Source organism: Mizuhopecten yessoensis, unplaced genomic scaffold, assembly GCF_002113885.1.
Source record: "Mizuhopecten yessoensis strain PY_sf001 unplaced genomic scaffold, ASM211388v2 scaffold2039, whole genome shotgun sequence".
Lineage (NCBI taxonomy): Eukaryota > Metazoa > Mollusca > Bivalvia > Pectinida > Pectinidae > Mizuhopecten > Mizuhopecten yessoensis.
The window spans coordinates 35992-51238 of NW_018404347.1; the positions used below are offsets into that span (position 1 = coordinate 35992).

General features: G+C 34.6%; 2 protein-coding genes across 4 annotated transcripts in view; both read left to right on the top strand.

Moving 5' to 3' along the window:
* The window catches only part of LOC110444279, a 125655-nt gene that overhangs the window by 22411 nt on the left and 87997 nt on the right, over positions 1 to 15247 (top strand). Inside the window, exon 1 of one of the 3 annotated variants that reach the window (XM_021488693.1) lies at positions 13098 to 13461. The exons of the other annotated variants lie outside the window; for them this stretch is intronic. The gene's annotated coding sequence lies outside the window, so the exon portion shown is untranslated. Of the gene's footprint in view, positions 1 to 13097; positions 13462 to 15247 lie in introns of those variants that run through there. 3 annotated transcript variants of the gene reach the window in all.
* On the top strand, positions 4503 to 6265 carry LOC110444257. Its single transcript, XM_021488652.1, has 2 exons — positions 4503 to 4704; positions 5790 to 6265. Exons 1-2 carry the CDS (start codon positions 4503 to 4505, stop codon positions 6263 to 6265), a joined length of 678 nt encoding a protein of 225 aa, XP_021344327.1.

The window sequence follows — 15247 nt, forward strand, 5'->3', positions numbered from 1 at the left end:
TTTTTCAAAATTATTGAGAGACTTGTAAATTTATGGGTAGCAGTAATCCACTTGCTTATCCACAATTTAGTTTCGGCAAGTAAACATCCTTATAAATATTGTTCTGTAACAATATACACTGACTGATGCAAAATTGAAACTTGAACAAAATTCACACGTATTAAAAAGCATGCCAACCCTGGTCGATGTGCACACTTTACAAGATAACTTGCTTGAATATATATTGATCAATATACAAACTTAGACGATAAGTTCAAAGTTGAGTGAAATCCATGCCTAATTAATTAGCATACTGTACTCTGATTGGTCAATGGTTTTATGCCAAGTAACTTTGTTAGATAAGGCAAGGGTTGATATCTTATTCAACAACAAAGGCAAAGTTCAAAGATGTTCACAATCTGTGCATAATCTATTCAATGGTTTAAAATAATCAGGTATTGGTCAAAGGGGTAAATGCCAGTTTCAGTTTTTAATGTTCTATGAAATACATTGTATGGACAAAGGGAAGCAATTCCAAATTCCTATGCAAATTAATTATCCAAAGGTTTAAAATGATATATTCTAGAGGAAACTTGGTACCACTCTTCTGACAAACCTATAAAGATATACTGTACACACAAGAAGAATAACTTCACAGTGGTACACTTTTACATAAAACTTTGATTCATAACAAATTAACAGTAAATCCTTCTGTACAATATGATGGGAACTTCGTCTTTATTTTGTTCTCCATTCCAAAAATAATATATATATCTTTTGCCTTAGCTTTCAGTACTTTCAGTACTTTGATTTAAAAATATATTTCTTATGATTTTTTGTCATTGATGTAAAACGATATTATAAACCAAGAAGAAACTACGTAAAATGTGTATTTTGTTGTTTGCTTTCTTTTGATTATCTGATTACACATAACACACACATGTGCGCATATCAGCATGTTCATCAATTAAATTTAGCTTCATTTTACATAAAATGTTTACTTGCTTTCAAAAACATACCAATTAATTAGTGTTAATGTGTGTAACAGCTGGTGCATATCTCCTGGTGAAAGACATAATTAGATACCTTTTTTTAAATTACCATAATTACGATAAGTGAGAAGGGCTCATCATGGCGGCTTGGGTATCGTCACTTCAAACCAGGTCATGTCACAGTTCAGCGATATTTTTTGGCCACACAGTTTTTACCTACTGTAAAGTTATTAAAATCGGTCATCTGTGGTCATGACTGCTGGGCATAACTTCAACAACATTGTCTGGTCCCGGACAATAGGCCAGGTAGGATCGCATTCTTCAGCGTAAATTAGTGAAACTTCTCAACACTACAGTCAATACAAATTACAATGCAGTAATTAGCTAACACTATATCTGTGATTACCCGTTAACAATAGCTCTACAAATTGAAATGATTTGCAGTCGCGATCAACGGACCGTGTTTTTTTTTTTTTCATGCACCAACATGTGGTGTGAATTACGAAGCCCTACTGCATTGTCATAACTACAGACTGATTTGACCGATAAGGGATTATAAAAAAATATGTTTATACTAGAAGCGTGGATAATCAATACATCCTATTCAAATCTACTCCAAGGGGAAAAACATCCTTTTTAAATCTACTCCAAGGGGAAAAAATCAAAGCAGACTATTTTTACGATGTTTCATTTAACAAATATTGAAATAATTCACGTGGTTATTATCAATCACGTGTTTACGTAGTGTTAGACTCAAGATCAACATGAAAGTGAGCCGGGGAAAAAAACCATGCTGTACGCACAGGAGATTTGAAAAAAAGATAACAGAACTTACATGGAACGGAGCTTAAATTGAACAACTTCATTTTCGTAATAGTATGGGGAAAACGCACCGAGATGTCGAAATGAAAGTTGATCGGCGATTCTCTGGCATAGACAGGAATTTGGCTAAACTTTCTTTGCTAACAGTTACCTATTTAATAATACTTTTCACATAAACTCAGGCAACAACACAGTATATATCAATTGTATCTTTTATTGATGTTTGACATAAAGAAATATTTTGATCGTCGTTTGTCTTTGAGTTCCATGTACCAAGGGAGATTATCTCGTGTCCAAGATGGCGGTCTGCCAGAATCGTCGATCTTTTCATGAAAAAAACTTGAAATTGCTTATACCTGTGTATTTTACGCACCCCCCACTTTGGGTATTAAAAAAAAGTGTGCAAATTACATGGGTTTTTACGGTAGTTCCACATCACATCTAAACAATAAAATAAAGATACCAGTACCTATAATATAACTCAGGTGACCGCTAATTAAAAGGCCCTTGGGCCTCTTGTTTAAGTTAAACCCCCTCTCTCAAAGCCTCTGGTGGCTTTAAAGCATGTTTAAACATACATACACATGTAGGACTCTTGAATAACCCATTCACCACAAAGTCATCCTAGAACCTTACCAAGTCAAAGACTGGGCCTGTACAGTTTAAACACTGTAGGCAGGCATGAGTTCATTTACATACTACCTTCTGTACACATTCAGACTTCATCGTATCACTATCTTCTTAAAGTTAACTTTGATCTCAAAATGAAAAAGGATTTTTTATGAAATTCATTCCAATACAGTTAAGGTATCATATAATGCTTGACACTGTTACTGTTATGTATGTGTTTGTCTCCATATGTTAAATAGGTGAATAGGTGAAGCTTGTGAGTGAATACCAAGGCTTTTCTCTCCACACAAGTGTGAACAATTACTTCACAGTGTAAACAGATAGTGTGTATTCAGAAATAAATGTGTGGAAGCCTTATAAACCAAGTTTATTCCCTCCTCCCCAACCTTTGGTGGCCTACTGAAAGTAGGGATTCACCTGCAATGTAGAAATGACATTTTGTCTAGATTTAGATATCGGTAAAACAGTTTATCACAACTTACAGAGGATAAAAAATCCAGGGAAGGCAAGAAGTTAGATTATCTCACAAGTGCTTAACCTGATTTTTTGATATTCATGAAATGAATTTTCATCAGCACGAATGAATTAACATTTAGATTATGGTAAGCATGCTTCTTTGCTAACCTGGAACAAACAGTCTGTGTGCATAGATGGTACCGGTGTGGCATCCATTTTCCATCATCATCTTTTTATGAAACAATTAATTCATTAATATCCATGAGATGTATGTACTTTTGTTGGCATGTAGTTTCCTGGGGACCAAAGGACTACCAGGTTTGTTCAAATGAATGAGTTTGACCTATTTGCAAGGTCATAAGGGAAAAAAAAGGTTTAACAATTTCTTTCCAGACCTATAATGCCTAGTGTATTGGTATTTGGCCTGTAGCTTGCTACGGTATAGGCATACCAATTGTGTTCAAATACATTAACCATCATATGACATTAACACTATTTAACCCTGCCATATTCAGATGGCATTCATATCAGCTATGCAATACATGCATGCTACTATAATTAGGGCCCTGTATCGGAGATACGGGTGCCCTATAGTAATCACTGTCTGTCTGTCTGTTCGTCCGTCCACAAATTTTGTTCCTCGCTGATAACTTTGGTATTTATAGACCAATTTACATGAAACTTGGTTCACAAAAATACACACTGAGGTAAAAAGTAAAGGTCAAAAATTTTGTAGCTTTTCACTAATGAGCATTTCTTGACACTATGAAGCAAAGTTGGTCGGAATTAAAGAGAGACACACCGAGGTAAAAAGTCGAGGTCAAAGTTCAAGGTCATTAGGTTCAAAGGTCAAGGTCAAATTTTGCATTTTTTCACTGATAATTATTTTGTAATGACATGATGAAGCAAAGTTGATCAGAATTAAACAAGGAGTCAACTGACGAAGGTTCAAGGTCATCGGGTCAGAGGTCAAGGTCACTAAGTCAAAGGTGTAAAGTCTCGCATTCGATCCCTATAAGTTTTGTTCATTTTTGGTTCAACAACAATGATATTTTTGAAAATGCATTGCGAAGTGAAAATATATATTGGGAAGAGTTTTGTTTAAAAGGACATTTTACATGATAGCATGCTTACTTTTACATGTAATTTTCAATGAAACACTGAAAGTTTTCATCTTGTTTTCAACTTACAGATCTGATTAATTGTTTAATTACGAATAAAAAGATAACTATATTATGAATTTTGATTGTTGAAATGTTTTAAATGGGATACTAATGTTCTTTGGAAATAATATCTTTAGATGGAAATGATCCCCCACTCCCTCCCGCCACCCAGTCAACCCATTCCTAACTCAAAACTCATGCTGATGCATTCATTTCATTTAGTCTTTGAGCACATTATCTAAATATGTTAATATATTGTTAAACTTTACTTCTGATGAAAATGTTAGAAACAACAAAATAAAAAATAAGCGCCCTGCTTTTACGTGATTCGAACCCAGTCCAGAAGAAAGTGATTTATTTTTCATGAAAAGTATGTGCCAGAGTGTCAAGTGGTCATGCTAAAAAGACCCATCTCCAACGCATACACGTGTTGAAGAGAAGGTACATGCGGTGAGAACATATGGATTACGACTCTGACACTATTGTAAGTCAGGTTTTGGATATGTATGAACAATTCATTGACCAGCAGGAAAATGAAAGTGTTTTTTTAACACAAAATACATTCGTCTGTGATGAAAAGGAGACCAATAATGCAGAAAACACAGGCGTATTGGATACCATTGACAAACCGACTGCTGATATGGACATTAGCTTTGGCTCAGGTAAATGTCGAAAGAAATTTATATAATGTGTAATATTGTCATCACTTTGCTTTCGCTTAATTATTTCACATATATTATGATAGCTGCTATTTCTATTTTTTTCTTTAAATTCCTGAAAACCCCCATCTGTGCAATCAACATGGGTGAAGAATAAATGTTTTGGTAAACTCATACAAGTTTCTACCCTTATTCAGAGAGAAGTTCTAGGTGAGGAATGAAATGCCTGGTTCATTAGCTGTTAAAACAGGTTTTTCCATAATCAACACAGTTGTATATTAAAAACTGTATTCACCTTCATATCATGAAATTCTCTGCTTTTTCATTCGGTCACAATTCATGAAATTCATTTTTTGCTCTATCGTTTCTTTTTTGTGTGGCGGCATGTCTTCTCATACATTATTTGGTTTTTATCAGTATTTTTTTCTCCTATATGACAAATGACTTATAATATTAACTAACTTCGCCTAGTTGAGTTTTTCGTTGATTTATATATAATAAAAATGACTACGTAAACTTGGAAATTAATAACTTTTTACTCATCTTTTTGTAATATAATTGTTAGTTACCTCAATTAAGGTATATATGAAAATACTTGTTTTTTATTGAATGTAATATAAACAATTACATTTTAGGCAAAAATGGACTTGCATCCTACCCTCATATTGTTTTTGTGTCAAATTTTACCATGGGAGGCAACTCTTGTGCAAAAATTACGTTCAACATGTTCGTTTGTTTTCTAAAAGTCTTTTAAATCACTTATTAGGTTGCAATTATTCTATAATGCGTTATCAGTATCGAAATGTCTTACAATACACTGCATACTCGTAACTTTTCTGTGAAAACAAAAGTCTGTCCAAAGGGGTACTGTCGGATAGAAAAATTAGGATTTCTTTAATTAGTTACATGTTGGATTCTTCACAGCTATGGTTGACAGGAAGTGAATAGAGTATTATTTGATGGTTTTGAGTATAAACAGATAATATATTTTTCAGTTGTAATTTCAAATATCTTTAGTATTAGATAAATATTTTTGTATATATTACACTGCCCTAGTTCTTTCAGTATATTGTGAATTATTGTTTCAGTTACAGGCTCAAGATACGCTGAGCCGTTAACAGAGGAAAATGTAATGCCACTGATCCAATCCAGCAAATCGTCCAATACGGAAGCCAAAGTACGCTGGGCTGTCAATTTATTCCAGGATTGGCAAAAAGAAAGGAGAACAACAGGGTATATTGAGGAGCTCCAGAAGGACATATTAGACATTACGGATTCAGAATTGAACACAGCACTTACATTCTTTGTGGCTGAAGTAAGAAAAGTAAACGGAGAAGAGTATAGAGGAAATACGTTGTACAAGATCATTGTAGGCATTCAGGCATTTCTGCGCGAAAACAGACGCTTGGTACGTTTACTAAGTGATGATGCTTTCAAACACATGAGAGATGTACTGGACGCTACAATTAAAAATTTACCTAAGAGAGAGGTAGGAATGGCGACAAAAAAGCTGGCGTCATTTCCAATGACAAGGAGGAGACACTCTGGCGAGAGCAAATGTTAGGATCTGATGAATCAACAAAGCTTGTACACACTGGTGTATTTGATTGGCTTAAACTTTGCCTTACGTCCTGGTCAGGAGCACAGGAACTTGAGATTTGGTCCATCATCTCAATTTCAATTAGGTAAGAAAAATATATACAACGAAGTAATGTTTTCTTAATATGAAAAATGTTTTGTAAGCATGTCCAATGTACTTAGCATACCAAGTAGAAATTACTTTTGAGTTCACATTATTTATATCATTTATGGTAGCGAACATGAATTAAAAACAAAATTTTATTACTTTACCATGAAGTAGTGCTACGTAGCCATAATTCATAAATGTTTTACCTAATTTGAATGTAGCGGGTGGGAAGTTGTCGAAAATAAGACAAAGCCGCTGGGTTCGGTTCTATCGCATTTTAATGCTTATAAATAGAAACATTCTGAAATGCACAATAAAAATATGTATAAGCTCTTCATGCATATATGTCACATTCGAGTAAAATACAATCTACAAATCTCAACAATTCAATGACCAGTACTAATATAATAAAATTACAACACTTTCTGGTACTTATTTATTACATTTTCCAACAAGGAATTATTCATTGATATAAGAATAACATCTAGGACTTCAGCAAAATAGTTATTTTACTTTATACATTATCATAAACGTTTACGATACTTCGAATCTTGAAATTCCAATTACATGAATTCAATATTACCTTTATACACTATCAATACATTATAGATGCAATATAAATACACTTTAAATACAGTATAAATACACTTGTTCTCCTTTCAAATCAATTTCAAAAAGTGACCGAAAGCTTAAACAAACCTACACGAGTACTAACGACACAAACTTTCGACCAACCAAATAACTTCGTCAAAGTCCGTCAAGTCCGTCACGTGTCTTACCTGTCACTGACCACAACTCGCATTTCAAACGCCACAATACATGTACATATATACGTACACACAAAGCGCCGCGCCCGCACGAATATATACCGCTCGGAGCGTAAAGATAAGACGTTACGTCTTGCGTCGTGAATTATTATACACGGACATAATTACAAATATTTCATTCATGAATAAATGTGTATGAATACATATGCTATATAGTATGAATACAACATATTACAAACAATACATTCAAACATATATTATATTATATGAATTCTTTTAATTGAGCAAATTATGCCTAAATAAATCGACCCTGTTACATGAACATGGGAGATAACTCTTGTATTTGATAGTTTACTTTACGTACATTTTGTATTGTGTGAAATGTTAGAAAAAAATCCTTTTCAAATTAAACTGAAGTGCAAATGTATGTGCTACGAATTAGGGATAATAAAGAATAATTAATTCAAATATTACAAATTTTTAAGCAATAAGTTATGTCTTTCATTTAGAAATTTAAATACTAAAACCAAATTATTCGTATATTTCCAGGTTGTGACCACAAGGGAGTCGAATATCTGTCATATACAGAAGATTATTTGAAAATCAATACAGGGGGTCTCAATCATAGGAAGCTGCACCACAAATCTGTTAAAGTCCACCAGAATGAAAACCGGGAAAGATGTTTAGTGAATTTGTATAAAATCTACATTAGCCACAGGTATAGCATATTTATATTCGATAACCCCCATTGAAATAAAATAGAAGTTGTAATGGTAAGCGTAACAAATTTGTGTGTGTTGACAATTTCATTATATATAAATAATGACTACATTTTTCTGTCCACGAAGGCAACGTAGGCAATCTGTGTGAGGCAGCCATGTATCATGCTGAACACAGGGACTTGAGTGTTTGTGACAGCTATATTTGGGATCTAAACTCAGGTTTTCTGACTACTTTTACACGTTTTAGGGGCTACGATTTACTGCAATTTTAACCGAAATATTATCTGAACTCCTTAAACGTTACACTGTATAAAATTACTCTGAACACTTTAGTTTAGATCCAAATATACAAACACTGTATAAATGTACAAATGCATTAGAAAATGGATAATAAACCGAATTATTTCCAAGAAATTGTTATGTCTTTATAAAAGGTTTTATTTTCAAATTGCTTTGAATAACTAGGCGTTTCGATCATTATTCATTATAATGCAAATCTCTAGTACTTATTTCAACATAATCGTTTAATTAAACACAATAAATGATACATTTAAAAGTAGAATACGTTGGTATTTTTTAAACAGAACATGTGTAAAGCATTTTATTTTAAGGAGACGTTTGTAATATTTCAGTGTTTTATTTCCCAGGCCACAACAGAATAAATGCGATGTATTTTACCTCCGTCCCCTAAAGGATCCTAAAGGGATGGTTTGGTATGGCGACAGGCCCCATTGGTAAAAACAAACTACGATCAGTTGTTGGAAAGTTATGCAGCACCACTGGAATTCCTGGATTTTATTCCAACCATTCACTCAGGGCCACGGCAGCCACACGACTATATCAGTCGGGTGTAGACGAGCAACTGATTGCGGAACGCACAGGGCACAGGTCCAATGCAGTGCGCTCTTACAAAAGGTCAAGCGATGACCAAATTAAAGAAGTTAACGGCATCTTAAGCGGAAAGAAGATCAAAACTGATAGAATGACAACCGCTGAGACTGAGTCTGAAGCAGCATCCAGTCAAGTTAGCTCCGGTGATACCACTATTGCTATCGAAAAAACCGGAATGAGAGTCAAAATTACATTTTAAACCATAAGTATTAAACTTATTGAAATATAACCAAATTACTCCTTTTCTATCGTCTGGTGTTCGTTTTAATTATTGTTTAAGTTTTCATGCTGTGGTGAAGTGTGGAGTCTGTTACGTCATCCATCTATTCAGGCCTTGGTATTAGTAATGCCCACTTACATTCGGTGACCTGAAAGGTCCATTGTGTTAATAATGCCCAGTTTTGGGCATCACACAAAAGGCTTTTGTGTTAAGAAAGCCCAGTTCTTTGTAAACATAATACACATTTCAGCCACAGCATGAAAATACAGGGACATTATGAGAGATAATGTACGTTACAAACAATAGAGCAATGGTTTAAGTAAACTTAAATGTCAAATAACATGCAGGACAAAGTTCATTAAATGAGAAATTCAGTATATGAAATGATAAAATCTTTTTCATTCAGAATATGCAGAAAGAATGGCAAATATAACTACCTGGTAATGAAATTTAATGACAAAAAAAAGAGAAATAAAAAAGACTGTTTCGATAAAGTACACACAGAAAGTATGAGGGGTTAAACACCTGTAGGAGTGAGTTTATTTAACAGGTAAGACAGGTGGTGAGGAGATTTCAGGGAAAGCTTCCTGTCTACGTCATGGCTGATAAATTTCCATCCATTATCATGGATTGCTGTTGACAGAAGCTTATTGCCACACAATATACACCAGTGCATGATAAGATGGAGTCATACTTGAGTTGTCAGCAGGGGCCAGTCCTGTCTTCCTGTTGTATTAGTTACGGTAAATACCCCCAAAATGCGGACACTCAGATTAGTGTAACAGAGAACTGAGAAATCTGTCCAATGCATTATTTTCTGTTTTGTTTATAATTTAACGACTCATTGACACAACAAGGTCATATAGACTTGTTTAACTGTTAATGATTTGGTCAGTAACTAATGATTTGGTCAGTAACTAATGATTTGGTCATGATCAGTAACTAATGATTTGGTCAGTAACTAAGTGATTTGGTCAGTAACTAATGAGTTGGTGTGTAACTAATGAGTAGGTGAGTAACTATTGATTTGTCAGTAACTAATGATTTGGTCAGTAACTAAGTGATTTGGTCAGTAACTAATGATTTGGTCAGTAACTAATGAGTTGGTCAGTAACTAAGTGATTTGGTCAGTAACTAATGAGTTGGTCAGTAACTAATGAGTTGGTCAGTAACTAATGATTTGGTCATGATCAGTAACTAATGATTTGGTCAGTAACTAAGTGATTTGGTCAGTAACTAATGAGTTGGTGTGTAACTAATGAGTAGGTGAGTAACTATTGATTTGTCAGTAACTAATGATTTGGTCAGTAACTAAGTGATTTGGTCAGTAACTAATGAGTTGGTCAGTAACTAATGATTTGGTCAGTAACTAATGATTTGGTCAGGAACTAATGAGTTGGTCAGTAACTAATGAGTTGGTCAGTACCTAATGATTTGGTCAGTAACTAATGAGTTGGTGAGTAACTAATGATTTGGTCAGTAACTAATGAGTTGGTGAGTACTAATGATTTGGTGAGTAACTAAGTGATTTGGTGAGTAACTAATGAGTTGGTCAGTAACTAATGAGTTGGTCAGTAACTAAGTGACTTGGTCAGTAACTAATGATTTGGTCAGGAACTAATGATTTGGTCAGTAACTAATGTGTTGGTGAGTAACTAATGATTTGGTCAGTAACTAAGTGATTTCGTCAGTAACTAATGAGTTGGTGTGTAACTAATGAGTAGGTGAGTAACTATTGATTTGTCAGTAACTAATGATTTGGTCAGTAAATAAGTGATTTGGTCAGTAACTAATGATTTGGTCAGGAACTAATGATTTGGTCAGTAACTAATGAGTTGGTGAGTACTAATGATTTGGTGAGTAACTAAGTGATTTGGTGAGTAACTAATGAGTTGGTCAGTAACTAATGATTTGGTGAGTAATTAAGTGATTTGGTGAGTAACTAATGAGTTGGTCAGTAACTAATGATTTGGTGAGTAATTAAGTGATTTGGTGAGTAACTAATGAGTTGGTCAGTAACTAATGAGTTGGTAAGTAACTAATGAGTTGGTAAGTAACTAATGAGTTGGTCAGTAACTAATGAGTTGGTCAGTACCTAATGATTTGGTCAGTAACTAATGAGTTGGTGAGTACTAATGATTTGGTGAGTAACTAAGTGATTTGGTGAGGAACTAATGAGTTGGTCAGTAACTAATGATTTGGTGAGTAACTAAGTGATTTGGTGAGTAACTAATGATTTGGTCAGTAACTGATGAGTTGGTCAGTAACTAATGATTTGGTCATGATCAGTAACTCATGATTTGGTCAGTAACTAATGATTTGGTCATGATCAGTAACTCATGATTTGGTCAGTAACTAATGATTTGGTCAGGAACTAATGAGTTGGTCAGTAACTAATGAGTTGGTCAGTAACTAATGATTTGGTCATGATCAGTAACTCATGATTTGGTCAGTAACTAATGATTTGGTCATGATCAGTAACCAATGATTTGGTCAGTAACTAAGTGATTTGGTAAGTAACTAATGAGTTGGTCAGTAACTAATGAGTTGGTCAGTAACTAAGTGACTTGGTCAGTAACTAATGATTTGGTCAGGAACTAATGATTTGGTCAGTAACTAATGAGTTGCTCAGTAACTAATGATTTGGTCAGTAACTAATTAGTTGGTCAGTAACTAAGTGATTTGGTCAGTAACTAATGATTTGGTCAGGAACTAATGATTTGGTCAGTAACTAATGAGTTGGTGAGTAACTAATGATTTGGTCAGTAACTAAGTGATTTGGTCAGTAACTAATGATTTGGTCAGTAACTAATGAGTTGCTCAGTAACTAATGAGTTGCTCAGTAACTAATGATTTGGTCAGTAACTAATGAGTTGGTCAGTAACTAATGATTTGGTCAGTAACTAAGTGAGCTAGCATGTTCAGAAAGTGATACAGAGGAAGACCTAGATTTAGACCTTTTTAGGGACTGACTTTAACGGTTTCGGTGTTGTATTCTTTCACACCAAGCCTATGGGGGCTTTGCATATATGAAGATAGAAGTGTCTTTCAGCTTAATAAAACAAATCCACTCTTCCTCGGACAATGACATTTTGGTATTTGTATTCTAAAATTTCTATTTATCCATTATTTAAGTACTAGATTATTGATATTTTTTTTTTTTTCAATTGACCAGTTTTGGAATTAATCTGCCAAAATTTCCAGGTTTAAATTTTGGAGTAGTGTTGAAATAAATTAATGTAACTTCAGTAATTTTGGTCTGGAGGTTACTCGGGACCTTTTCACCTGGTTTGGATTTTCATCCAAAATGTTATCTCAAGACGAAAGTTTTTGAGAATGTGTGTAAGTGGAAATAAAAAAACCCATTTTTCTCCTGTTTTGGGTTTAAATATTTTTCAAATAATCTTGGAATAGGTGAGCTATGCCTCCAACAGTTCTTGTGTGGTGTGCTGTACAGAGAAACATAATGTAGGTTTATACATGGAAAAGATATACTGTATTTTCTTCCTTTTTTGAGAGGAATTGAAATGATAGACTCCTAGACATGACCAGGCCCAGTCAATAACTTAAAGCAGAGATTTATGTCGGGTGATCATGGTTGGCCTTCCTGTGGATTAAACATTTTATTTCAGAGATTTATGTCGGGTGATCATGGTTGGCCTTCCTGTCGATTAAATACTTTATTTCCAAACCTCAAGCCACACTGGAAAAGGTTTAACCATTTTTTAAAAGCCCTGGGCAGTAATTACAGTGAATACGGTACTAAAAAACAACCCATATTTTAAGCAAGTGATTTAAAGTAACCTTCAGTATTATGTGAAAGGCACGCTATTAAGCATCACATGAGCAAGTATGTAAAAAAGAGCAAATTATAAATTGAGTTTTGACAGCAAAAAGTCTGAGAGGGCGTTATTCCAAAGGGGACCAAATTTGAATTGCTAAGGTATGTGTATCTTTCAGCAATTGGCTAGACTGATACTCATATGATTTAAAAGCACAGTAGATTAGTTGAATAAGACACGTTTCCCAATCCCCTCGACACCCTATCGGCTATATCATAGGTGGTGGTTTGTGCCGGCTAGCTCACTGTTTGATAAGGCCTTTTGACATAAATCGATATACTTCATTGAACTTTTTTTTATCAAAATTTCAATTGCATAATGTTGATAAAGAAACACTCTACAAAGAGAACATGAGTGATAAATAGTCAGATAGAAAAATTATGAAGTTCGGAATATAGGAGTATTTACCATACAGTGTCTTGTATCCAGCATGAGCCTGGCTTTGGAGGACTGTGTACAATGACATAGGAACACTTGTCAGTATGTAGTAACAGGGGTCAGAGTTCAGTGTGTGTAATATCCTCAGAGTCAATAATTCCCATGTGAATAAGTGATTACTGTTCCAAACCTCACCCTGTGTCCAACATCTGGACTTCCTTCACACCACAACACGGTTGTACACTATAATAAGGTAAGTTGTATCTTACTAAATACTGCCATGCTAGGCAATTCTCTACATATTTTGACAAATATTTTGGGAGGGATGTACAACGTATGTGATTAGGGAGTCATGGTAAGGAGGGGGATGTGTGTGTGTGTGTGAGCAATTCATATCCACATATAACAGACCATTTATGATGGAGGGATATAGTTATCCAAATCATAAACCCCTTTCTATTAGACATATACCTGTATATATACACATTAGGTGTTTCATATTTACGGTAAGCTGATTTGTATGGTTGACTGCTTTGTTATTGCTGGTTTTCATTAGTGATAATTCCATTAAGCCTACCATCTAATGTTAAATTAATTTTACAGTCGAAGAAATCTGGAAATAAGCTGTTATTTAGGGTCCAGCGCCTTATTGTTTATCCCCCATTTAGGGTATTTGATTGGGTGTCCCAGACAGAAGGTGCAGTGGTTGGTGCACTTAGTACTTGCTTTTCAGTTTGATTCCCTTATTGGATGTGAAAAGGTACATTTTGTATGGGGGTTACCTACCAACAATGTGTCTTTTCTCCGGCACTCCACTTTCATTCCACATAAAGACCCCCGTGTTTGCTTCCATCTTGGCCAAGAAGAATGATGAACTATGACTATAATATTAGTCTTTGAAATGCTTGTAACTCCATAACTAGACATCTCACATATCCTTCCAGATCGGAATATGCATTGATAGAAATACTCTTTTTGTTGCTTCATCTCATATATTAAAGGGAGAATACTCCAATCATGATAGAAATCGGAGAGAACCGCTACTTTCATTATAAAACTGATGCAGTGCAGATACCCTTAATACCTGATTTTTTTTATTTTTTTTTTGCAATTCTATGAACGGTACACCAGAAGTTTGCGTCCCACACACATCCTGTTTGCACAGCCATCCATAAGGGGATTAAAGGTGGGATATAATAACAATTCAATATTGGAATTATTTGAAATTTTGTGTTTTTCTTTTTTACAATGTTTGGAATTAATTTCTTTTTTGCATCAAAGTTGACTTCAATTTTTGGGATTATTTTTTGATGATTCCAACTTCACACATAACTGGTGTTTAAATCAACACATTAATCTTTGATGAATATATCATGAGGATCAATTTTCCAAAAATAAAATCCTAATTATGATGATACCTAATGAACTTGTTTTAAATAAGCACCTGACTTACTAGATATGCAATTTATTCATAAGTGTTTCATCTTGATACTACTTACATAATCTCCAAATTTAAACTATTTTTGATGCATTTTGATTTATACCTGCTGCCAGTGAGCTAAGCAATAATTGGTTTTACTTATTCTTCAATAATTGAATTATATAGTGTTTTTTGGGGGACTTATCACAGCTAATGTACAGTAGTAAACTGCCAATCCATGGTGACTGATGATCAGTATAAATTAATGGGTGTCTAATTAGAAGGTTATTAGGTATGTTAGGGAGAACATTATAAATGAAAATGTGGGGTCGGGTGACGATGGAGGGAGAGACATATAGAGGAAAATGTTTGGGCCAGGTGATGATGGGGGGAGAGACATATAGAGGAAAATGTTTGGGCCAGGTGATGATGGAGGGAGAGACATATAGAGGAAAATGTTTGGGCCAGGTNGGTGATGATGGAGGGAGAGATATATAGAGGAAAATGTTGGGGCTGGGTGATGATGGAGGGAGAGATATATAGAGGAAAATGTTGGGGTCGGGTGACGATGGAGGGAGAGACATATAGAGGAAAATGTTGGGGTCGGGTGATGATGGAG